The 26,553-nt window shown below is 34.6% G+C and overlaps 1 protein-coding gene across 1 annotated transcript in view; it reads left to right on the forward strand.

Annotated features, from left to right (window-relative positions):
- The window catches only part of GLRB (glycine receptor beta), a 171,690-nt gene that overhangs the window by 116,943 nt on the left and 28,194 nt on the right, over positions 1–26,553 (forward strand). Inside the window, exons 4-7 of the mRNA XM_007943980.2 lie at positions 1,960–2,189; positions 2,288–2,370; positions 3,809–3,949; positions 11,221–11,373. Of these exons, the coding sequence (XP_007942171.1) occupies positions 1,960–2,189; positions 2,288–2,370; positions 3,809–3,949; positions 11,221–11,373 (607 nt within the window). The remainder of the gene's footprint in view (positions 1–1,959; positions 2,190–2,287; positions 2,371–3,808; positions 3,950–11,220; positions 11,374–26,553) is intronic.

Here is a 26,553-nt window from a genome sequence, read left to right on the forward strand (position 1 = left end):
TGTGTTGAGTATTTTTCCTTCTATTCTTATTTTGCTGAGAGTTTTTATGAATAAAGGGTATTAGATTTTATCAAATGCCATTTTTTCCATCAATTGAGATGATCATGTGATACTTTTTCTTTGTTTTATTTATGTGGTGAATTATATTGATTGATTTTCTAATATTAAACCACTATTGCATCCCTGGTCTGAATTGCAGTCAATCATGATGAATTATTTTTTGGATATGCTGTTGAATTCTGTGGATTAGAATTTTGTGGAGAATATTCTGTCTATATTCATGGGTGATATTGGTCTATAATTTTCTTTTTTTGTGATGTCTTTGTCTGACTTTGGTATCAGTGTTATGCTTTCTTCATTGAATGAATGAATTCAGGAGTATTCTTTTCTTTTTTTATATGTTGGAATAGTTTCAGTAGAAGTGCTGTCAGCTGTTCTCTGACTGGTAGAATTCTCCAGTGAAGCCAAATGGCCAGTACTTTTTTCTGTTGCGATTTTTTTATTTTTATTTTTTTAATGACAGCCTTAATTTCTTCTTTTATTATGTGTCTGTATAGATCTGCTGGGAGCTCCAGTGGCTTAGTGCCTAAGGCATTTGACTACTAACCAGAAGGCTGGTGGTTCAAACCCACCAGCCACTCCTCAGAAGGAAGATGGGGCAATCTCCTTCCATAGTGATACTGCCTCAGAAATCCAAGGAGGGGTTGCTATGAGTCAGATCCGACTCAATGGCAGTGAGTTAGTTGTTGTAATTCTAGAAATGCAATAGGTACTGTTGTTTCTAGAAATTTGTTCATTTCTTCTGTTTTCAAATTTGTTGGAGTACAATTTTTCATAATATTCTGTAATATTCTTTATCTTATTTGGTTCTGCTGTAATGTCACTGTCTCTTTTCTTATTTTCCCTTTGTCATGTTCTCATGTTTTCCCTTTGTCAATTTGGTCAGTGCTTTGCCAATTTTATTAATTCTCTCAAAGAAACAACTTTTTGTCTTGTTGATTCTTTCTATTGTTTTTCTGTTTCATTTATTTCTGCTCTGATTGTTATTATTTCCTTTCTCTGATGATTATGGTCTTCTTTTGCTCTTCCTTTTCTATTTGTTTAAGTTGTTGAGTTAAGTTATTGATTTTGGACCTTTCTTATTTTTAGATGTATGCAGTTACCACTATGTATTTTCTTCTGAGCACTGTTTCTGTTGTGTCCCAAAGGTTTTGCTGTGTTGTATTTTCTTTCTCAATTGATTCTAAATATTTTAAATTTTTCCTTTAATTCCTTCTATGACCCAATAGTTTTTAAGTAATGTGTCATCTGCTTTCAGTGCAAGTACTTAATATTTCTTTCTCTGTTCTTCCTATTATTAATTTCTAGATTTAGCTCCTTATCCATTTTTAAATGAAATTTTATTTTACCTGTTTGGGTAGAATGGTACCAATTTGGAATTTTCATGCTTTTACAATACCACCGGGAGTACTGGTAGTATACTGCCTAAAGCACTTGACTGCTGACCAGAAGGCTGGTGGTTCAAACCCAGCAGCCACTCCTCGGAAGGAAGATGGGGCAATCTACTTCCTTAGTGATACTGCCTCGGAAACCCAAGGAGGGGTCGCTATGAGTCAGGTCCGACTCGACGGCACATAACAACAATAACAATAATATATAACCAAAGGGGATATTTGGTGTTTTATGAAGGTGAAACAACTGTTGATAAAGTTGTATTTTGAGGTCTAAGTAGCAAGTATTATGGAAATGTCAGTAGATAGGAATTGAAGATAGTGTTTTGTTTTGTTTTTTAGTATAGCTGATGGAACTCTTATTTAGTGACTGAGCTGTTGTGATACTAGTTGATGTTAGAAGAGCAAAACTCTCTGTTTTGCTAATCATTGAAACTGTTTTATTTATTCAGGTGCTGAACACTTACTTGAAAATAACAATAACCACATGCAAACATTTATTTTCCAGGACTATAGAGTTAACATATTTCTGAGACAAAAGTGGAACGATCCCAGGCTGAAGCTCCCCAGTGACTTTAGGGGCTCAGATGCACTGACAGTGGATCCCACAATGTACAAGTGTCTGTGGAAACCTGATTTATTTTTTGCAAATGAAAAAAGTGCCAATTTTCATGATGTTACCCAGGAAAATATCCTTCTCTTTATTTTTCGGGATGGAGATGTCCTTGTCAGCATGAGGTAATCATTGATATTTAATGTTATGTTTTCTTTTTAAAATAGGTAAATCTCAGAGAGGTATTTTATGTGATTTCTAAGACCCATGTTTCTACCTTCAGGTTATCTATTACTCTTTCCTGCCCTTTGGACTTGACCTTGTTTCCCATGGACACACAACGTTGTAAGATGCAACTGGAGAGCTGTATGTAAATTAGTCTATAAGTGATTATGGAATTAAAAATGTTTATAATGTTTAGACAATACATTTTACTAGTATGTTAGATAACAATGGAAAAGGCAATACATTTGATTACAAATACATTAGAATAATTTTTTGCAGTAAATGAATTTCAGTTCATCTGATGTAGGTATACATTACTAACTTATTGAAAATTACCATCTTAATTTGAATTAGTAATATAGACAAAATAAAGGAGAAAATGATGCTTTAAATTAAGTACTTTTGATGATGCTAAAAGTCACATTTTCATAGTACAAAATTTGAAAAATATCCTCTGCATCCTACTAAGAATTCATTTTCTTTGGATTTTTTTTTCACAAGATAGGATTTTTTTTGTTCCTATGGTTATATAATTTTAGTTTATGAAATATACCCTAAATATATTAATTCATTGATCTATTTATAAAACAGGTATATTAATGAATTTGCTGTGATGTTTATCTTTTGAGAATGAACTAGGAAACATACCTTGAAAAAGTAATACCAATATTATAAGGAATCTTTAGCCTGAATACTTATACACCATAGCCCAAGTCTGCAAAGACTATTGAATAACATCTTGTAAATTGCCTGGTACATGTTTGCTAGATGGTATACTTGGTTATGTAGTGATTATTTGTGTTTTTTCAAATACTGCTGAAAAGGATCCTAAATTTTAACAGTATCTATTGCTTTCCAAGTTTAAACTGAGAGTTTATGTAAGTGTGTGTGTGTGTGTGTGTGTATGTTTGTGTTTATGTGTTGTATATATGAGTGGACATGATTGTTATAAAATATTCCAACATATAAGTCTATTACTTTGAAAAACAATTGAACAGTAGACTATTATATGCTGTAAAACCATATCAGATCATTAAATTATAGCTACATTATCTAAGTAAAACTAGTGCTTCAGAATGCTGAAATAATGTTGTAATGATCCATGTTTGAGGTATTATTTTATTGCTTTTCTGTGGTAATGAAACTCCTATAAAACAGTTAGCAGTGATTTCTTCAGAATAATCTTTAAAAATATCTTCAAAAAATTTTAGATAGAATATTGTAAATATATATATATATATATATATATATATATATATATATTTGTAAAACTAAGTATTTGTATATTACTTTTTTATTGATAAAAATTTAGAATTTTGATGTAGAGAAATGGACTACTGTTTTTGACACCTATTTGGAATAGGCTGATTTATTAAAGACTATGACCTACAAATCTTATGGTAATATTTTCATTGGTAGCCATAGAATTTTACTTCCTTATATTTTCATAGCAATGATATTATATGAGGGGGCCCTATTTGATCATTTTTTCTACATTTAATGTTTGTATTAAGAAAGCATTTAAAATTACCTATATCTAAAACTAATATTTTTATTTATAATTTATTTTTGTTTATAGTTGGTTACACAACTGATGATTTACGATTTATCTGGCAGTCAGGTGATCCTGTTCAGTTAGAAAAAATTGCATTGCCTCAATTTGATATTAAAAAGGAGGATATTGAATATGGGAACTGTACAAAATACTATAAAGGCACTGGTAAGTAATATTCTTCAAATTAAACAAAACTAAGTTCTATTTCAAAAAATTATTATTAATGTCAATGTATTCTCAAGGAAGAGTAAAAGAAAGCTCATTAAAATAAGTTCTGTATTTCTAAGTAGTTGATATTTACATTCATACATTTAAATTTTTTGTAGAGTTAACATTCATTAACATTTTTTGAATATTTTATCTCTGAATACACTGAATAGTTATGCTTTTCTTTATGTTATCCTGGTAGCAAGTTGTTGTTGTATGTGCCGTCGAGTCGGACCTGACTCATAGCGACCCCTCCTTGGGTTTCAGAGGTGGTATCACTACAGAAGTAGATTGCCCCATCTTTCTTCCAAGGAGTGGCTGGTGGGTTTGAACCACCAGCCTTCTGATTAGCAGTCAAATGCCTTAGGCACTACGCTACCAGAGCTCCCCCTGATAGCAAGAGATTTTCAATATTTTATTTAAGTAATTTGAGCTCCTTCAGTCATTTCCCAGGTTTTCTTAGATGCTGCCAAGAAATCCTAGTTTTGGCAAAATTCAGTTTTGGGTTATATATTATGGATATCAACAATGTAGTCCACATATATTTATGTGGCTTTAGAGCAGTGTTTAGATGGTGTTCATACCATGGTGTCACTAGGGTTGGTGTTACCCAGTGTGATAACTCAGAGAGACACATCTCCTTCACCCCATGAACCTCCTTCTGTACCAGACTAAACAGAATCTTAAGAAGTGTTTATTATCAATTTTAATCATAGATTAATGTGTGATAAATATAGTTGTAAATTGCTTAAATGTAATTTTTTTTTTTTGAGTATATGAATACTCACTGCTGTTGAGTACATTCAACTCATAGCGACCCCTCCTTGGGCTTCTGAGGCAGTATCTCCATGGAAGTAGATTGCCTAATCTTCCTTCTGAGGAGTGGCTTGGTGGGTTTGAATCACCAGCCTTCTGGTTAGCAGACAAAGCCTTAGGCACTATGTTACCAGAGCTCTTTTCGTCTGACAAGCCTGTACTGATGAAACCACATGATTCAAAGAGTTGTTGTAATTGGGAAAAAAATGATAGCTCTGACAAGAGCCATTAGAAGGTTCAAAAAGTAAATTAGCATAGACTGTTGGCCTTGAAAGTATGTTGGTACGTGTAATCTGGCCTTACAAAAATTGTTTTTGTTATAGTAACTACAGTGATATTTTTTATAAAAAATAAAAATTTCTGCTGAATCATTGCACAGAAATTTCAGTCATTTTGGTGTCATCTCTGACAGCATCACCTGATGTGATCTGCATCCCCACACCCCTTACAAATGCCACTGAGTTCACCTATGTTCTTAATTTTAAAAAAGTATTTATCTTTATGCTGTGAAATGGACATTAAGTATGAAGTAATTGATCATCAGTAAACACTTCTTTTAAAATCTTGGCCTATATCAGAAAACAACCAGTTCTGAAAAGCGGAACAAATTGACTTCATTCATTAAATTACATCAAGCTTTTGTAGAAATGAAAATGGAGTACTCATTACTCAATACTGTCATAATATGATTAGTATTCAATCTTTGAACCTATTGGTAGTTATAGATTGTTGAGGATATATAGTGTTGTTTAACTTAGTAATATAAGTAAAAATGATGATTGATTTTTTTTATTATTACATTAATAATCAGTTCATTGTATAAATTACTATACAATATTAAATTGTATACCAAGAAAGCAAATCATTATGAAGATATTCATGAATAGATAAAGTTTAGGTTCAGTGTAACATTTATATTGACCTTGCAATGGTAAATATATATAGTGTAATTGTATAATATTTAGAAAAATCAGTTATTTGACCTACAATACTTCCATAATGATGCAGTCATGGTCAAAATATAGTTTAAAACATTTCTGTTTATTATAAAAATAAAGGATAGGCTGAATATTTGGATATTTACAGTGACAAAATAATAGCAACACTAGGCAACTGGGGAATAAAGTTAGTTTAAGCATTTGTTGAGTTCTCTTTCAAATACTATTGACAAATTATATATATATATATATATATATATATATATATATATTCAAAGACCAAACTCACTGTCATTGAGTGGATTCCAACTCATAGCAACCCCTATTGAGTTTCCAAGGCTGTAAATCTTCACAGAAGCAGAATGCCCCATCTTTCTTTGAGCAGCTGATGGGCTTGAACCACAGCCTTTTGGTTAGTATCCAAATGCCTAAACCACTAAAACACCAGAGCTCCATATACACAAAGACACACACACACACACACACAGAGTCATCAACCACAAAGCTTCCATTCATACAATGTCCTGTTGCATATATGACTGTGGTCCTGTAAGATAATAATGCTGAAGCTCATTTCCATGGAGTAGGATCCAACTCATAGCAACCCCTCCTTGGTTTTCCAAGGCAGTTTCACTGAGGAAGTAGGTTGCCCAATCTTCCTTTTGAGGAGTAGCTGGTGGGTTTGAACCGCCAGACTTCTGGTTAGCAGTCAAATGCCTTAGGCACTATGCCACCAGAGCTCCTAAGGTTATGATAGAGTTCAGAAATCCCAATCAGAGAACTGGACATAGCAGATGTAACTGGACATAGTGAATGTAACACCTTCCCATATACTACAAATGTATTTCATGTGTTTTGTATACAAAGTGATCGTGCTGCCAGGTGTATAATGGCATGTATATATAACCTATAATGCATATCTTGATAATCATAATAAACATCTATGCTACTGGCTTATGTATGTATTATACTCAACTTTCTATCTTTATTTTAATGTGAACTTCACTACTTACAAATAAAAAGTCTAGTGTATGATGGTGTATGTTTTGAATCATAGGCAGCATCACCTAATCTCATGCATTGCATGACTCTTGAGTTTTTTACCTTTATCTCTCTGTTTAATTTTCTTTTGACTATATTACTGTGAAGTACAACATGGCTCCCAAACACAGAAAAACCAGTGATAGTGATGGCAGCAGAAAGAGACAAAGGAGAAGTGTCAAGTTAGAAGTGAAACAAAAAATTATTAAACAACATGAAGGTGGAAAATCAATAAATTCTTTTCCTAGCAATTTAGGCTTGTTGTTTTGCTAAGTAGGAGCCCTGGTAGTACAATGGTTAAGTATTCAGCTACCAACCAGGTCAATGGTTCAAACCCACCAGATGCTCTGCTGAAGAAAGTGGAAATTCTGCTCCCATAAAGATTACAGCCTTGGAAACCATATGAGGCAGTTCTTCTCTGTCCTATTAAGTCAGAATCAACTGTGCAGGAATGAATTCAATTTGGTTTTGGTGTGCTAAGAATATTATATTGTGTTCACACACTGCCCAAATAACATACCACACATAGCATCCTATTTCACAGAATGTATCACAGATGTTAAGCAGTGCCTGAATGTGTATATGTGTGTGTGTGTGCATACATATATATACATATCTATATATATAGATATGTATATATATACTTCTCTTCTAGTGCTTATTATGTATTAGGACAAAAGAGATAAAATCAAATACTGAGATGGTTGTAAAAGAATTCTCAACTTAAAAACAATATAGAACCTGAGAGCTCTTGAAAATATGACCATCAAAGTACTCAATGACGAAGTCATGGATACATAGATAGTTAGATATGGAAGTAATCTTACTGATATTTCTTAACCAGCTCCCTTATTTAATATTTAAAATAACAGAGGCACAGGGTGAGTGAGTGGCTTTTTAATTGTCACCAGGTGAGTTAGTGTTGGGACTATACTTAGTATTCCTTTTCCCTGTGTGCACCACACTTAAGATGATTCACTAAAATTTGTAGGGATTTTTATAGCTCACTTAGTAATGGAAAAAAAGAATCTCAAAACCAGGAAAACATCTTTTTCAATTGTTTAGGAATACATTAGTAAATAACATTTTGAGTGCTTGCTCTACGTTAGGTATTGGTTTAAGCATTTGAAAGAATTATATCATTTAGTCCTCAAAGAAATTCTGTAAGTTAAGTACTTTCATTATCCCCATTTGAAAAAACAATGAAATTCATTAAATTACCCAAGGCCACACTGTTGCTGAGTTATGACTAGAATAGTGAGTGTAAGACCATTGCCACTTTACCTGTCATTTCTTGTTTTATTTTGAAAATAGTTAGCCATACACAGATTATATACTTAACATTTAAATTAGTAAAATAATGATTTAATTCAGAAATAGAAGTAATTTTTATTTATAGTTTCATGAGTAACATAAAATACTGTAGCACTGAAAATCCTGGAGGGTATTTATTTATTTATTTTTCACTCTTACCTTCATGTTTGAAAAATCTCCCTCAGGGACTCAGCAGTGAATAAGAGTCCACTTCTGTTTATAGTGCTATATTTTAAATTACTTATGTAAACAAATAATGCACAATATAATTTATTTTAGATCTAAAAAGGAAATAAATATTGTACTAGAGATGACTTGAGAGTTTACTCAAGAGTTATAGTACATACATTTTTTTTTTGGTGGTGTTATTTGAGTTATAAAAAATCATCGATATCTCTTTTGCTACAGATATAGCAACAAAAAACTCAGTGAACAAAATATTTATTGGATATTTATGATGTTTCAGGTAGCTTAATACAATTTATATGACTCATCAAATGAATATAAGTAAAATTTTCTAATTTTTGGACAATATGTAGAAATCAAATTAGAATAATTGGACATTCAAATTATATGGAATATTTAACAACATAAAATTGTGGAGAAGGTATATACAACAATATATAAAATGATGACCGATATTTTCTTTAATTGTATGGAAATAATGACCCAGTTTATCATTATTCAAAATTATGCTTTTCTATGATTGTGAAAATTGTGAAAGTGGAGAATGAATAGAAAAACAAGCCTACAAAAATACTTAAATTGGAAACCTGAGTGAATAATAATGAAATAAAACCTCACAGGAAATAGAAAGTAAATTGAATTTGCCCAATGAACATTTATATCAATTAGCTGCCCACCTGTCTCTCATAAATGTAACAGTACTGAAAAAAGATCAAAAAAGATCAAGAAATGTTTCTCATAAAAGTTTATAGAGCAAATCACTATAATATTCAATCATATATTTTACTGCTAAATGCATCCAAGTCTCCCAAAGGTCCCCTAATGGGTGCCTACATAAAAGGGAAGTGTTTGAAACCTGCCTCAGTGAGAACATTGTATTCATGTTATTTAGGCTGTCACTTAAACATCATGGGATGGAATACAAAAATCCATTTTAATGTGAGCAATTTTGTAGTAATTGTTATAATATTTGACACAGCTGAGGCTACCTAAAAATACATAATTTGTTTAGAAGCGCATATGCATTGTTCTCCATTTCATATGCACTATATGCATATGATAATATAAAATTAACTTGAGTAGGTAATGCTATTAGTCAGCAAAGAACTTCAGAACCACTTTTAGGAAATACTGCAAACTTCTCAGTGGCATCAATTGGAAAGAGTATATTTTGGAAATATTTGCACATGATTGTTAGTTACAAACATATGTTCTTGTTAATCCAGGTAGAATTTTAAGATGAATGGAAGGGAAAAGAATAAGAGATAAAAATTTTTTCATTGTTTTGTCTTTTGTACGTTTTAAAAACTTTTTTCAATTATTTACAGGAATTATGTAGTTTTGATGAAATTAAAAAATGACAAAGTCCTTACATTTCTTGTTTTTGATATTATGTATATATGTGGCATGATTTAGAATTTAACTTCAGTTCAAATGATTTTTTTTAAATTACATATTAGCCCTAACATCTTCTAATCTCTTAACAGTGACTGTGATTGTAATTCACATTGGAAAGAAAGATGGACTTCTAATCTGAAATGATATGAATAATAATGCATTTAGTCAATATTTATTAAGACATTGTATGAAACTACTGCTCTAGATATAATTTATGAATAAATAGGAAGGTTATTCTAGTGTCAAAAGTATATATATATATATATATATATATATATATATATACACACACACATACATATATATATTCTTCCCAATAAAGAAGAACAGGTAAATGATCACTTGATCACTTTTAATCTATAAGATAGAAAGTAATATCGCCTTTTTCTCCAAAAGTATTTTATTTTTATACTCTTTGTTCATCCATTCATTTCTACATCTTTTAAATAATTATGTACAGTTTAATCTGAACTCAGAAGAAGATATTTTAACTTTCTGAAACTTATGAATCATCCTATTTTTGTTAAAGGGTAAAAGATATTCTTATCTAAATTAAGCATTTTAGGCATTAAATTTTGTATTTAAATTGCTAATCAAAAGAACCAGCACACTTAAAAACTAATCTCAAACATCTGGAAATGGCTCTTATAGTTAAGTGCTATGAGAATATTTGTGTCACGTATTTTATATCTCAGGTCAGCAAAGGCAATTGTGAAACTTTCCATAATTTGTGATTGATTTTAAAATTTATTTTTCTCCATGGGGACAAGTTGATGTCTTGGCAGCTCTAGAATTATGTTTGTTGTAAAGGAATTTCTGAATTTGCCCCAGCTTGTGAAAATACAAGCCCTTTCCCTCATTCCCCAATAAAAGTACATTAAAGGGCACAGAGTGGGGGCAGGGAGAGAATTGAGGAATGTTAGCTGTTTGCACTGTTTGATCTTTTATCTAACTAGACTTGAACATATTTAGTTTTTATCCTTGATAATACTTACGTGCAGTGCTTTCTTAATTTTTTAAGGTCTACATATATATCTGAGATATCATAGACTGCTACCTCTTCTGGATAACAAATGGTTCCTGTGGCTGAAGAATTATGCTGATGATGCTTAGCCCAGTAGTGTTTCTCTTAGACTTGTTCTACTTTGATTTACTTCTCCCTCTATGACTCCTTTAGATCATATTCCCTGAGAGTACCCATGGGTAATGAAAAGCTTAAGTCTGTTGCAAAATCTCTGAACAAAGACATAAAAACCTAGACATTGCCATAGTGGAGCAGCATGTGGTATCTATTTCTCAATGTCATAATGAAGCTGTGAAAGGTCAGTGAAGCAGGTTCCATAATGTCACCCTTTTAGAACACATAAATTATATGCATATAAGGAAAAAAACATTTCTTTGCTTTGCTTTTTTTACTGAATTTATTTTGTGAAATTGTCTCAAAGAGCAGTGACTTAAAATTTACGCGTACATTATTGATTTTGAAAAGGTATGTGGGCGAGGACCTAATATAGTTAATGTGTTTGTTTTTCAAAGGCTATTACACATGTGTAGAAGTCATCTTCACCCTACGGAGACAGGTTGGCTTTTACATGATGGGTGTCTATGCACCAACCCTGCTGATTGTGGTCCTCTCCTGGCTCTCCTTCTGGATCAATCCGGATGCCAGTGCTGCCAGAGTGCCTCTAGGTAAAGTGTTGTATGTTGCTCTCTCATGTCAGGGATTTGTTACACCAGTATGATCAATTATGGCTCAAGACTGCAGAACATTTCAATTCTGTTGTACTTGGGGTTGCCATGACACAGAGACAACTCAAAGGCAGCTAACATACAACCAATTATTTTAAAACAACAAATTTTGCAATTGATAGCAGCCTATTATTTTTATATGCTTTCTTCAAAACTTGATATTGAACTAGATTTTCCCAATGTATGCTGTTGTTGTTTGCCGTTGAGTCGGCCCCGACTCATAGCGACCCCTTCTTGGGTTTCCGAGACAGTATCACTGCGGAAGTAGGATTGCCCAACCTTCCTTCCGAGGAGTGGCTGGTGGGTTTGAACCGCCAGCCTTCTGGTTAGCAGTCAAGTGCCTTAGGCACTATGCTACCAGAGCTCCCTCCCAATGTATATACACTCTATAATTAAGTTACATTTTTCTTTTTGGGTCCTCAGGGTATTTTAAGTCTTCATACCTAATTTTTCTGTGATGAAATAATGAATAAGTGATTCTCACAGATAACTAATATGTAAAATTTCCAGTGGTGCCAAAGTTAAGAACAAATAATGATTTTGATGAAAATCTTTCTAAATGATATTATATACCACCCAATACTCTAGGAGCTCTGGTAGCGTAGTGCCTAAGGCACTTGACTGCTAGTCAGAAGGCTGGTGGTTTAAACCCAGTAGCCACTCCTCAGAAGGAAGGTTGGGCAATCTACTACTGTCACGATACTGCCTCGGAAACCCAAGGAGGGTTCTCTATTGAGTCAGGTCTGACTTGACAGCACATAACAACAACAACAACCAGTACTCTTAATCAGGTAATATGTAATATAATTTATCTTTCTAAATAATTACTTAGCATAATTTTCTTAAATATCAGTTATTGTGTGTTATACCATCAGAGGTGGTTAGAGTGCTTAAGGCTATTTGCCTCCCACCTTTAATGACCATGCTCCCAGTTTGTTATTTTTAATGCTCTGTGACATAAAAATGCCATTAGCCCATATTTTGAAAATTGTCTAAGAGTTAGTGTTTGTTTAGGGCTATAATAAAGAGAACTTCCATGTGGATAAAGTGAATGAACTTCAAAATAAGAAAATTATGACAATAAATTTAGATTTTTTTTTTTAATTTCAGATATTTTATTACTGTGTATGTGTATATGTGTGTGGGTTTGAGTGTGTGTGTTTTCTGAATATCACCTGGAACTCATATAGGTAAGACTGTGATATATCTGACCTCTCCACGAGTGATTGGTTGCTGAATTTTAGGTTTTTTTCTTCCATCAAAAAGGCTTTGTGCAAATCTCTCTCCAGACTTATTAGAGGAATTTAATGAAACACAGATTTTGAAGAGTTAGACATCAGGGAAAAAAAAAAAAAAAACGTTAAGATGATAATTTTATCTGAATAAGAAATTTGGTTGTTTTTATCTAATAAAAATCACAACAAAATTTGTGTGGAAAAATCAAATTTCCACTTCTCACACAAAACTCCATTGTTTAATCCAAATCACTTGACTATCAATTCTGTTTCCTTCTGCTCTGACGCCAGCTCCATAAGCAGCACTCTTCTGACACTAACTACTGGGGAAGGTAAGATCTCACAAGTTAAATGGCTTAGTACGCCAGGCTGCCATATCTGCCCAACTTCAGATGCCAATTGCAAACTACGGAGTCCCCACGACACCCTCACTTCTGACCTGCTAGCAACAAATTTAGGATTTTCTGACTATCCTTCAGTGTTCCAGCTGTAGCTCAGAGATCCCTTGCCCCTTCTCACATCTGACCTGCTGGCTTCTACTACTCCCTCAGGTTTCCTAATTCACTTAGAATGACTCATAGAGCTCATGGAAAGTGCTACACTTTGATTAACTATGATTACAGGTTTTACTATAAAGAATAAAAATAAGGATCAGCATAAAAAAGAGATGCATAGGGTAAAGTCTGAGAGGGTTCCCAAAAAGGAGCTTCCTTGTCCCAAGGAAGGTATGTCACCATCCTTAGAAAGATGTCTTTCATCAGCTAGGAAACCTAAGGAGCTTCAAGTCCAGAGCCTTTATTGGTGCTCATTGCATAGGCATACTTGATTCAATCATGCTCTACCTCCCCACTCCCAAAACTCCCAGGGTGGGCATATATCAGGACATGGCCTTTCTGGCTTGCAGCTGCACCTAGGAGTCATTCATTAGCATAAACCCTCTAGGTGTGGTCTAGAGGCCTATAGATAACAAACTCGCTGCTATCACATCAATGCTGATTCATAGTGACCCCTATAGAGTTTCCAAGACTGTAAATCTTTAAGGAAATAGATTGCCCCATATTCCTTCTGCAGAGCAGCTGGTGGGTTTGAACCACTGACCTTCTGGTTAGCAGCCAAATGCCTCACCCACTGGGTTACCGGAGCTTCTTATAGATAACAAAGACACCTCAGTTATTCAGGAAATTCCAAGGGTTTATAACTATCTAAACCAAGGAACCAAAGAAAAGACAAAATTATTTTATGTAAAGTAATTCTTTACCCGTCAAAGACTAACTGTAATGACTTTAAGAGAAAACAGGAGTGAAAAAACTAGAGACATCTTATTAGAGGTATTTATTTGTAAAAAGCAAAAGAGAATACAGAAACAGCTGGGATGCTTTTATTTTTTAAGTTGTCCTAAATCATAGCATGATTATTTGCTTATGAAAAATAACTGGAAGTGAAGAAGAAAATTCAGAAAAAGAAGAGAAGTGTAGGGTCAGTATCCTTGAGTCAGTGTTGTTACGTGCTGTTGAGTTGGTTTCAACTCATAGTGACCCAGTGTGCAACAGAACAAAATACTGCTGCACAAAGCTCAATGACGGGGTAAAGTCCAGGTAGTGGAGATCTGTGTTAGGAGCACAGTGAGTTTGTTCTAGAGTCAGTGTATCCCTTCTGTAAAAGCCAGATAGTAAAGATTTGTTTGGTGGACAATAAGGTTTTGTCACATCTCCTCAATTCTACTTTTGTGGCATTAAAGCAATTTATAGACAACATTCAACAGAACAGGTATGGATATAATGCAATAACTTTATGAAAAAAGGTGATGAAAAAGATTGGCCTATAGACCATAGTTTGTTTATCCCTGGGCTATAGTATATGGCCACTGACAGGGTAAATGGGTAGGTATAGTGGTTGTTGTTGTTGTTGTTATGTGGTGTTGAGTCAGACCTAACTCATAGAGACCCCTCCTTGGGTTTCTGAGGCAGTATCACTACAGAAGTAGATTGCCTGATCTTTCTTCCGAGGAGTGGCTGGTGGGTTTGAACCACCAGCCTTCTGGTTAACAGTCAAATAAATGCCTTAGGCACTATGCTACCAGAGCTCCTATCACAGCTAAAATATGGAAATAATCCAAATGCCATCCATTGTTGAATGGAAAAAGAAAATGATGTATCATACTATGAAACACTACTCAACAATAAATAGAAGCAAATAATACATGAAATATTGTTGTTGTTGTTATGTGCCGTCGAGTCAGACCTGACTCATAGCAACCCCTCCTTGGGTTTCTGAGGCAGTATCACTATGGAAGTAGATTGCCCAACCTTCCTTCTGAGAATGCATGCAATAAGATATAGAAATATCAAAAGCAAAGATATGTCTCTGTGTTCTGGTTACCTAGTGCCACTCTGACAAGAATATACCACAAATGGGATGGCCTTAAACAGGAGTTTATTCTCTTACAGTTTGGAGGCTTTAAGTCCAAGTTCAAAGTGCCAGGCTCTAGGGTCTGGGTGAAAGCCCCTCAGCCTTGGGCTTCAGCTCTTCCTCCAGTTCCCGGCCCACTGAAGCTAGAGGAGTTTCTTCACTCAGACAGCTTCTAGCTGCTGAGGCTAAGAAGCCCAGGGTTGGCAAATAAAATGGCTCAATCCTGATGTTACCAAACCACATGGCAGGCCATTAATTTAAGTCCATTGTAAGTCCCAAGGTAGGCAGAGCATAGCAGGCTGCTGAACAGTGACACGGCTTCATGCAGGGTCCAAGCATGCCGTAGGCTAGAGACCATTCCCAAAGCTGTTGCTTATATACTGGAAGCAGACCACATACCCAAAGGCAGCTACTTAGCTGCTCACAGTAGATTACACCATGGAGTTGATTACCAGTCTCATCATGGGGAATACTACATTCAGCTGCCCAACCACTCAACCAGGCCCAGCCAAGTTGACACAAAAACCACACCTCTATCTCCTAGTTTTCTTGTAATGAGTGTGGTTAAAGAAAAACTTCTCACAAGATTACAGGGATCAATGTAAATTTATAACCACTAACCTCAAGAAACCCACAATTCTGCCCTGCAATCATGGTGCATCTTCTTTGTTCATTCACTACTTCTTCTCTCTTCAAACCCACAGCTACCCCATCTTACTTGATATTCAAGACAATACTTCTTGTTTTATTCAGAAAAAAACAAAAAAAGAAAAAAGCAATTGTAAGACCCTACCACTATATCTAGGAGCTCTGGTAGCATAGTGCCGAAGGCATTTGACTATTAACCAGAGGGTGGTGCTTCAAACCCACCAGCCATTCTCTGGCAGGAAGATCAGGCAATCTATGTCCGTAGTGATACTGCCTCGGAAATCCAAGGAGGGGTCGCTATGAGTTGAATCAACTTGATGGCATTGAGTTTGGTTTCATTTTGGTTTTTTAGCTGTGATAAATAATGTTTAAGAATGTTTGTATGTAGGTCTTTATGTGGATATATTTTTTCATTAAAAAAAAAAAAAAAATTCAAGTTGATTTTGACTCATGGCAACCTCATATGTCCCAGAGTAGAACTATGCTTTATAGGGTTTTCAGCGTCTGATTATTTGGAAATAGATTGCCAGGATTTTCTTCTGAGTCTCCTCTGGATGGACTTGAATCTTCAACCATTTGGTTTGCAGCCAAGTGTGTTAACCATTTGAATAACCCAGGGACTACATGTTTTCAATCCAAAACCCAAATACACTGCCATCAAGTCACTTCTGATTCATAGTGACCCTATGTAGAGTCTCTTGCAGAGCAGTTGGTGGGTTCAAACTGCCAACCTTTTGGTTTGCAGCCTACTGCTTTAACCACTGCATCACACTAGAGCTCCTTATGTTTTCATTAAATATCTAGCAATACCTTATGTGTCATAAATACCTAGGAATGATAATTTGGGGTGGTATGGCAAAGTATTCCTTATTTTTATGAAATACAGCCTAGTATTTATCAACAGTATTACCTTTTTGCATTCCTATCATTTGTTTCACATCCTTATCAACTCTTAATTTTCTTGCCTTGTTGCAATGGCTAGGACCTCTAATACAATGTTGAATATAATTGTTGTAAGAAGTCTTATTACTGATTGTAGGTAGAAATAATTAAAAATCATTTGCTATTGAATATGATCGTTATTGCAGAATTTTTTTGTAGATATTTTCATTAGGTTGTGGAAGTCCCTTCTATTCCTAGGTTGCTGAGTGTTATTATCATGAATGAATACTGAGTTTTGTCAGTTGCTTTTTCTGCATATATTTAAATGATTATATGTTTATCCTTTATTTTGTTAATATAGTTAATTATACTGGCTGATACCCAGATATTAATCTAACTTTGTGTTCCTTGGAAAAACTCCAGTTGTTACAATATATTATATATTATTTATTTTATAGTATTGGATTTGACATGCTGAAATTTTGTTCAGGTTTTGTGTGTCTTTGTATACACCTGTGTGTTTATGAAGGATGTTGGTATGTAGTTTTCTGGTGCTGTCTTCGCCTGATTTGGGGTTCAAGATGATAGTGACTTAGTGACTTCATAAAATGAATTGAGAAAAGTCTTTCAAACAAAACTCACTGCCATTGAGCTGATTCTGACTCATAGCAACCCCCATTGGGATTCCAAGGCTGTAAATTTTTATGGAAGTAGATTGCCTCATTTTTCTTCTGTGGAGCAGCCCATGGGTTTGAACTGCCAACATTTTTGGCTAGCAGATAAATGCCTTAACCACTACATTATCAGAGCTCCCTTTAGGAAAGGTATTAGCCAGATTATTCATAATATTCCCTTTAATATCCTTGTAATGTCTGGCTATAGTTATGTCCCCTCTTCCATTTCGATATTACCTTGTGAATTCTATTTTTTCAATTTTATTTATATTTGAAAGTGTTAGTTTTTATTTCATTCATTTTATCTATTTGGTAATTTCTTTTTTCATTGATTTTAGCTCTCGTCTTTTTTACTTCTTTCTTTTACTTGCCTTGGATTTGCTTTGCTCTTATTTTTACTTTATTTACTAAAGGTGAAACTCAGATAACTATTTTTAGATCTTTCTTCTTTTCGCATTTTGTTGTTAGGTACTATCCTAGTTCCCTCACATTATTGTTTTCTAATTCAACTTTTTTTTTTGTCAGATAAAATGCTCTATGTTTTGTTTTTGTATAGATTTTGTATGAATCCTTTTATGTTAATGAGACTACTTTTTAATAGCACAGCATGTGGTTTTCCCTGGTATGCACATTTGCAAATAATGTGCAATTTGTCGTTGTTGGATGACAATTGATGACAAATAGTGTCTGTAAATATCATTAGAATCAAATTGGTTGGTTGTGTTGAAATTTTTATGTCTGCTAATTCCTTTGTCTAGTTATTTGAGTTATTGGTTAGAGAGATGTTAACATTTCCAATTATAATCTATTCCTCCTTTTAATTCTGTCAATGTATACTTCAGCTATGTTGAAACTGTTATTATATACATTCATATGCATGTAATCATATACATATAAAAATCATTTTACTGGTTCTGATTAAATTTTATGATATCCGGTTGAAATAGCTAAGTTGACTCAACATTTCTTTTCTTCTATTACTTGTTTTCTAAATAATTTAAAGAAAAATCAATTTATCATTCTCTTTCTACTACTTTGATCCATATTTATAAAAGGGAAAAATCATATATCATAAAGTAATTCTTTTAATTTACCTTACATTTAATTTTATTAGTTTCATATTGTAGTTTTATTTTTCTCCAAGTCTTTTTTTTTTCTTTTTCCCACCTCCTTTCTATTCTCATCCCTTCCATTTGTTCTTCATTCCCATCCCTTCCCACCTTCCTACCTTTATCCCTGAGCAAATGGTGTCTTCTTTTCTGTTGTTGTTAATTTTTATGGTGATTTGGGTCAAAATTTACAGAGCAAATTCATTTTCCATACAAAAATTCATACATGTTTTGTTTAATGACACTGACTGCAATTCCCCACAATATAACAGGTCTCTTCTCATTTCCTTCTTGTAGCTGTCTCTCCCCCTTGACCTTTCCTATTCATTCTTGCCCCTTGAACTACCTGCCTGTGCAAATACTGCCCTTCTGTTCTCCCATGATTGACTGTTCTAAGAAGTGTATCTACCTGAGGTAAATTTCCCCCTATATGCCTGTCCATTGTTTCCAGACCTGAAGGGTAATAACTAGGAGCCATATCCTTGGGGGTCTCACCAGCCTCTGTGAGACCAATAAACCTGATCTTTTTTTATGATTTTGAGTATTTTTTTCACATTGTTCTCACCCTCTATCCAGGATCTCCTGCACTGATCCCTTCCTGAATGATTGACAGTGGTAGCTGGGCACCATCTAGTTCTTCTTGTCTCATGGCCATATAGACTGAGGTTTGCACAGTGTACTAGAGCCTTGGATGAACTGTTCCCACATATCTTTGGTTTTCTTCTTTGCTCTGGATGAGGGTAGGTCTACTGTTGCATCTATATAGCTGCTTGCAAGCTTTTAAGACCCTAGTCACTACTCACCAAAGTAGGATGTACAACGACGTTTTTTGGTCATGTTATCAGAAGGGACCATTCTCTGGGGAAGGATATCATGCTTGGTAAAGTGGATGGTCAGTGAAAAAGGGAAAGTCCCTCAATGAGATGGAATGACACAGTGGTTGCAACAATGGGCTTAGGTATAGCAAGGTTTGTGAGGCAAAAGCAAGACTGGCAAGTGTTTTGTTCTGTTGTATGTAGGGTTGCTATGACTAACAACATGACAACACCATGTTATGGCAATTGAGCTTGATGTCCCCTGTAACCATGGTCCTGAGCCTATAGGTCCAACAACTTGTTCCATCAGTGAGGTTGACTGTGCCTAAAAAATTATCATAACTTTGGCCCCTGTTAGTTCTAGTCATATAGACATTGTTACAGCACATATAAATATGTATGTAGAATTAATCATCTGTCAACCTTGTATGTGATATGTGATATGTGAGTGGTTCATTTTTGCCTAGACATACCTGATCATTCAGCCTGTCTACCTATTTACCCATAGATTAATGTTTGTTATCAACAAACAACAAAAATAATAACAGAAAAATGTTGTTCTCTTGATCTCATGCTTGATTGTTATAAAGAGTGCATATCCTCTTGATGTTACTGTTCACCTTATGGGTCAGTCTATCACTTGACTGCCAGTTGAGTGATGAGGGTTAAGTTATGTTCCTAACTGGAAAGGTATCTAAGGGCCATAGTCTCAAAGGTTCTACCAGTCCTCATTAGATCATTAAGCCTGGTCTTTTTTATGACTTTAAGTTTTATTTCACATTTTCCCCCACTCTATCCAAGACCTCGTATTTTGTGATCCCTTTCAGAGTAGTCAGCAATGGTAGCCAGGCACAATCTAGTTCTTGTCTCAGGGTCATGGAAGCTGGGGTTCATGTGTTCCATTAGTCCTTTGGACTAATTGTTTCTGTGTCTTTGCTTTTCTTCACTCTTCTTTGCTCTGGAAAGGAGAGACAAATAGTTGCACCTTACATGGCTGCTCACAAGCTTTTAAGACCCCAATCAGTATTCACCAAGCAGGATGTCTTTGTGAACTGCTATGCAAATTGACCTTAGTGTCCCCTGAGACTGTGGTCCTGAGCCTCAATAGTCAGCGCCTCAGTCCTTCAAGGTGTTTGGTTATGACTGAAATGTTTTCTTAACTTTGTTCACTGTATGCTCTACTACATGCATGGATATATTTGTAGCACATATAAATATATATGTAGAGATAGCCTGTGTCAAATCTATATATATTTATGGGTCTTGTCCCATTCACCTTCCCACTCTTCAGATTGAATGTTTCTCTATGGACCCATTCCTAAATAATTTTTATTACTATTATTGCAGGATTGAGTAAGTAATAGTATTTACCTTTATTACCTTTAACTCTTGTGCTTCTCCCTATCTCTTCCACTACTTTGATTATACTGTACTGACCTCCCCTTATTGTTTTTGCTTTTCACTTCACCCAGGTTAATATGTGTCTGCTCTCTGGTTGGTTATTGTCTCTCCTTTTACCTCCCATCCTTGTTAACCTTCAAAGAACAATTATTTCTGTGTATAAACCTTTCAACTTTATCCAGTAGTAGTCTCATACAGTAATTGCTCTTTTGTGATTCACACTAATTTCATGCAGCATAATGTTCTCTAGGTTCCATGTTATAAGGTGTTTTGTAGATTCTTCGTTATTCATTAATGTTGCATAGTATTCCATTGTGTATATGTATCAGAGTTTGTTTATCCATTCATCCATCTGTTGATGACACTTGCGTTGTTTCCATCTTTTTGCTATTGTGATAATGCAGGAAACATAGGTTTGCATATATCTGTTCATGTAATGGCTCTTATTTCTCTAAGACATATACCTAGTAGTGAGATTGCTGGATTATATGGTATTTCTATTTCCAACTTCTTAAGGAAACTCCTCACTGTTTTCCGTGGTTGTTTTATAATCCCACCAGCAGTGTGTGAGTGTTCCATTCTCTGTATACCCTCACCAGTATTTCTGGTTTACTGCTTTTTTTTTTTTTTTTTTTAATTTGCTATTAATGCTGAGGTGAGATTTTATCTTGTTGTTTTGATATTCATCTTTTTAATGGCTAATGATCTTTAGTATTTCTTCATGTGTTTTTTGGCTGCCTATGGCTTATTTGGTGAAGTGTCGTTCATGTCTTCTGCTCATTTTCAGTCGAATTACTTGTTTCACTTTTGTTGAGGTGTTGAAGTTTTCTATAAATTTTAGAGATTAGTCTCTTGTCCAATATATCATTGCCAATTTTTTCCCCCAGTCTGTAAGCTCTCTTTTTACTCTTTTGACAAATTCTTTTGAAGCATAAAAGTGTTTAACTTTTAGGAGGTCCCAGTCATCTAGTTTGTCTTCTGCTGTTTATGCATTTTTAGTTATGTCTGATTGTGTATTTATGCCATGTATTAGGGCCCCTAAGTTTACCTCTATTTTATATTTGATGTTATTTATGGTTTGGTGTTTACCAGGTAGGTCTTTGATCCATCCAGAGTTAGTTTTTATATATGGTGTGAGATATGGATACTGTTTGAGTTTTTCTGCAAGTGGATATCCAGTTTTGCCAGCACCATTTGTTAAAGACTATTTCTTTCTCATTTAACAGGTTCCAGCCCTTTGTCAAAGATCAGTTTTACATAGGTGGATATATTTCTTTTTGGATTCTGCTTCATTGGTATATGTGTCTGTCATTTTACCAGTACTAGGCTGTTTTGACTACTGTGGCTGTGTTTTGAGGTTGGGGAACGTGAGGTTACCTACTTTGTTCTTTAGTAGTGTTTTGCTTATCTGGGATCATTTTCCTTTCCATATAAAATTGATAATTAACCTTATGGATCTCTTTAAATATTGATGATGGGATCAGAATCAGGAATTCATTATTTTATAAAAAAAAGTTAGGAGAAATACATGTAGCATAAAGTAATTTTGAAATTTGCCCTAGGTTTCATTTTTAATAATTAGTTTTGTGTCATAATTTTATTTTTCTCTTTTTCTCTTAAGTTTTTTTTTTTTTTTACAATCACTTTGTTTTGTTAACAAATATTAAAGTTTCTTCTATGAATTGTAGATAAAAGCTTTTGTCTTTGGCTATTTATCTAAGTTTTAGAAGTAATTATACAACTAAATAAGGATGTAACTTTTTGCAATTGTTAAATTATGCTATAATACTCTTCTTCTTGTACATAAACATTATAGTTATTGCTGGAAAGAAATAGAATTTTTTTAAACAAATAAACGTTCAATAATAAATCTAAAAAGACGAACAACAGAGTTCACGATACAGACTTAATAGCAGATAACACAAACCTATCTTTCCTTTTATATTATTATCATCTGGAGCCATGGTCCAAAATGTTTTTTATTGTAAGGACCTCTTTAAAATTTTCAAAAAGTATTCATAGATTCTTACATGTTAGTAGTTTACATAGTGTTCTTTGATTATCAAATTATGAAATAATGACTTAGTCAAATAATTTAGTAACACTTGTTTGAGATAAATTATTTTAAGTTTACATAGTACTTGATGTGTGCACACTTGTAAGTTCTCCTTGACTTGCCTTACTGGTTCATAACCATTACTATTATAAACAAATCTTCCATTTGTTTTCCTTTACTCTGCCCCTTTCATTTCTTCTTTCTTTTTTTTTTTTTTTTTTTAATTTCATGATCTTCAGAAGAATAGCTTTTCTTTTTTTTAATACATTGTTAGCATATATACTATTAAGGAATTATTTTGCAGATTATTCCTCTGAGTTAGTTGAACATTAAATCTCTGGTCATTCCATTGTCAATAGTAGAAGTGTTCACTATATATACTGGCCTCTTAAACAATTAGGTCAATTGTATCATTATAAAATTAGGTCTGCGTATTGATGAGCTAAGTAACTGTATTTCACTCTGACTTGTTTCTTTTTAATAATTCAGCCTCTCTATATAGCCACTCTGGTAGTGTAATGCCTAAGGCACTTGCCTGCTAACCAGAAGTCTGTGGGTTCAAATCCATCGGCCACTCCTCGGAAAGAAGATGGGGTAATCTACTTCCATAGTGATACTGCCTCGGAAAGCCAAGGAGGGGTCGCTATGAGTCGGGTCCAACTTGATGTCACATAAAAACAACAACAACAACATATATCCAATTAATTAATGCTATAATTTATATTTTTTGTTAGTGTTAACTTTTAATAAATGTAGAGTCAACATCTATTTGTAATAGTTGAGGCTTTCCCTCATTTGAAATCTAGGCTTAATTTATTTTTACACTAAAACCAAAAAAAAAAAACCCACTGCCATCAAGTCAATTCTAACTCATAGTGACCCCCGTTGGGTTTCCGAGGTGGTAAATCTTTATGGAACTAGATTGCTCAGTCTTGCTTCCAGGGAGTGGCTAGTGGGTTTGAACCATCAACTTTCTAGTTAGCCTTAGGCACTGTGCTACCAGAGCTTCTTTTTTCTTTTACACTAGGGAGGGAAAATGCTGATAAATAAAGTCCACGTATTTTTAACATGTTTTAGAAATATTGGGAGCTCTGGTGGCATAGTGCCTAAGGCATTTGACTGCTAAGCAGAAGACTGGCAGTTCAAAACCACCAGGCACTCCTCAGAAGGAAGACTGGGAAATCTGCTTCTGTAGAAACACTGCCTCAAAAACCCAAAGAGAGGTTTCTATGAGTCGGATCTGACTTGACAACAGTGAGTTTTTTGGGGTTTTTTTTAGAAATGTTATGCCAAGCAGTCCTGGAATTTATTAAAGAGGAGCTCTGTGATATGGGATAATAATGGGTTTAATATTTATTTTTAATAGTTTAAAATTTGTTAAAATACAGACTGAATTTCACTATGCATTAAAAATTGTGTAACATTCTATGAAGTTCATGTTAAGATATTGCTGAAACACTTGGTATTTGTCCAAAGAAATATTATTTGCTTGGATTTCTTATTTTAGGATAAAAAACTAAATAGACATTTCCGTATATAATATGATTTCCTGAAGATGGGGCACATAGTACATGTTCACATTTTTTCCTCTTTATTTTATCTTCATTTCTATATTTCCGTCTTGGAAATGATGAAAATCTTAACAGACTTGACCAGCATAGTTTTGTCACTTAGTGCCTATAATTATGAATTCTTATTTTCTCCCCTCAAAACCCATGAACGTTCTCTTTCTTCTTTTAAAGGGCAAGCCCAGCATCTATTCCACTGATTCCATTTTTCTTGTAACTAAGCATCTTTGTCTACAAAGATCTGTTGCTTTTCAACATGACCTCCATCTCAATGATACGTTGGTTAATCTTTACTTTTTTCAAAGTTCTTCAAATTCTCAGGTGTACTGTGTTGTGTCATGGTCACTGTTTTTTGTTTCTTGATACATGACTTTGCTCAGTGTTTTTATACCAAAGTCGTCATCTTTTCTATAGAACCTCCTCTTCTCATCTCTTTCATGGACATTTTACAGTTTTTCCATTCAGAACTTTGATTCAATCTTTCTTTCTTCCCTTGAATCAATAGCAGAATCTTTTAAAATGTTTTCTCCTCAGTCTTTTTGCATTGACCCTATTATAATGAGGTCTTCATGTCTTTATTCCCCCCCCCATTGCATTCTGTGTGTCCCTACCAGAGTGATGTTCTTAACCATTGATTTTATTATTTTATTTTCAAAAAATTATATTGTACTTTAAAAAAAAAGTTTTATTGTGCTTTGGATGAAAATTTACAAAGCAAATTTGTTTTACAGTCAACACTTTGTGAACACTTGATTTCATGCCCCAATTACCTTCCTTAGCCATAAAAATCTCTCCTCCCCTCCTGTCCCTGTGATTCTCTCCTCCCTGTGCCTTTCTCAAGTATGCATTCCTGTCTGTTTATCTTTCCCTCTATGTAAATGGTGCCCCTTTGGTGTTTCATGTCTGATTGCTCTAAGGGGTGCATCTCCCTCAAGTAGGTGGTTGTATCACCCTGGGGTAGGTAATCTGCATGTAGAGCCAATCCATGGGAGTCAGTCCATTTCTACACCCAAAGGATAACATGGGGCCATAGTCTCAGAGGTTCCACCAGACTCTATCTGACCGGTAATTCTGCTCATTTTTGTGTTTATGAATTTTGTTCCACAAAATTTTCCTTCCAGTATGTCCAGGATCTCCAGTTTTGATCCCTTTCCAAGTGGTTGGCATTGATAACTGGGCACCATCTAGTTCTTCTGGTCTGAGAGTCATTAAGGCTGAGGTCCTCCTGGTCCATCTTATCCTTGGGCAAATTGTTTCCAGATGCCTTTGATTTTCTTCACTCTTCTTTGATTCTGATGAGAGGAGACCAATAATTGGATTAAAAGCTTTTAAGTCCAAATTTTAAGTTTCTTAATATTTTCTAACAAATAACGGTATAAAATTCATTAATCCACTTTTAAAGGAGCTCTAGGAGCTCTGGTAGCATAGTGGCTAAAGCACTTGACTGTTAACCAGAAGGCTGGCAGTTCAAACCCACCAGCCACTCCTCGGAAGGAAGGTTGGGCAATCCTACTTCCATAGTGATACTGCCTCGGAAACCCAAGGAGGGGTCGCTATGAGTTGGGGCCGACTCGACGGCACACAACAACAACAACAACAGCAAAGGAGCTCTGGTGGCATAGTGCCTAAGGTGTTTGACTGCTAACCAGAAGCCTTTCAGTTCCAACCCACGAGACACTCCTCGGAAGGATGACCGGGCAATCTCCTTCCCTAGAGTTACCACCTCAGAAACCCAAGGAGGGGTTGCTATGATTTGGAATCGACTCTTCGGCAGTGAGCTTGGTTTTGGTTTTTATAATCTAATGCTGTTTCCATTTCCTTATAAAGTTTTAATATAATTTAGGTATACAATTAAGTTTAATGCAATTTGATATGTTCTGTTCAGAGCCCTGGTGGTGCAGCGGTTAAATGCTCAGCTGCTAATTGAAAGGTCAGTGGTTTAAACTCACCAGGGACTTTATGGAAAAAGATGTGTCAGTCTGCTTCCTTAAATCTTCCAAACTCGGAAGCCCTTGGGGCAGTTCTACTTTATCATATAGGGTTGTTATATGACAGAGACATATGAGTCAGAATTAACTCAATGACAACAGGTTATGTAATAGATAAGTATGAAATACTATGGGAACACAGAGAATATTATCAATATGTTCTATGTCAAGGAATTAGTTATAAAGCTAATCTTAGTTATAAAACTATTAGAGTCTCTGAGTAGTTCAAAAAGTTAATGTGGGGGAGTTCCGGCAAGATGGCGGACTAGGCAGAAGGACTGCACAGACCCTCTTCAACAAAGACAAGGGAAACCAATTGACACAGACACAGAAGA

Source organism: Orycteropus afer, unplaced genomic scaffold, assembly GCF_000298275.1.
Source record: "Orycteropus afer afer isolate SDZICR_OR568_19922 unplaced genomic scaffold, OryAfe1.0 scaffold00116, whole genome shotgun sequence".
Classification (NCBI taxonomy): Eukaryota; Metazoa; Chordata; class Mammalia; order Tubulidentata; family Orycteropodidae; genus Orycteropus; species Orycteropus afer.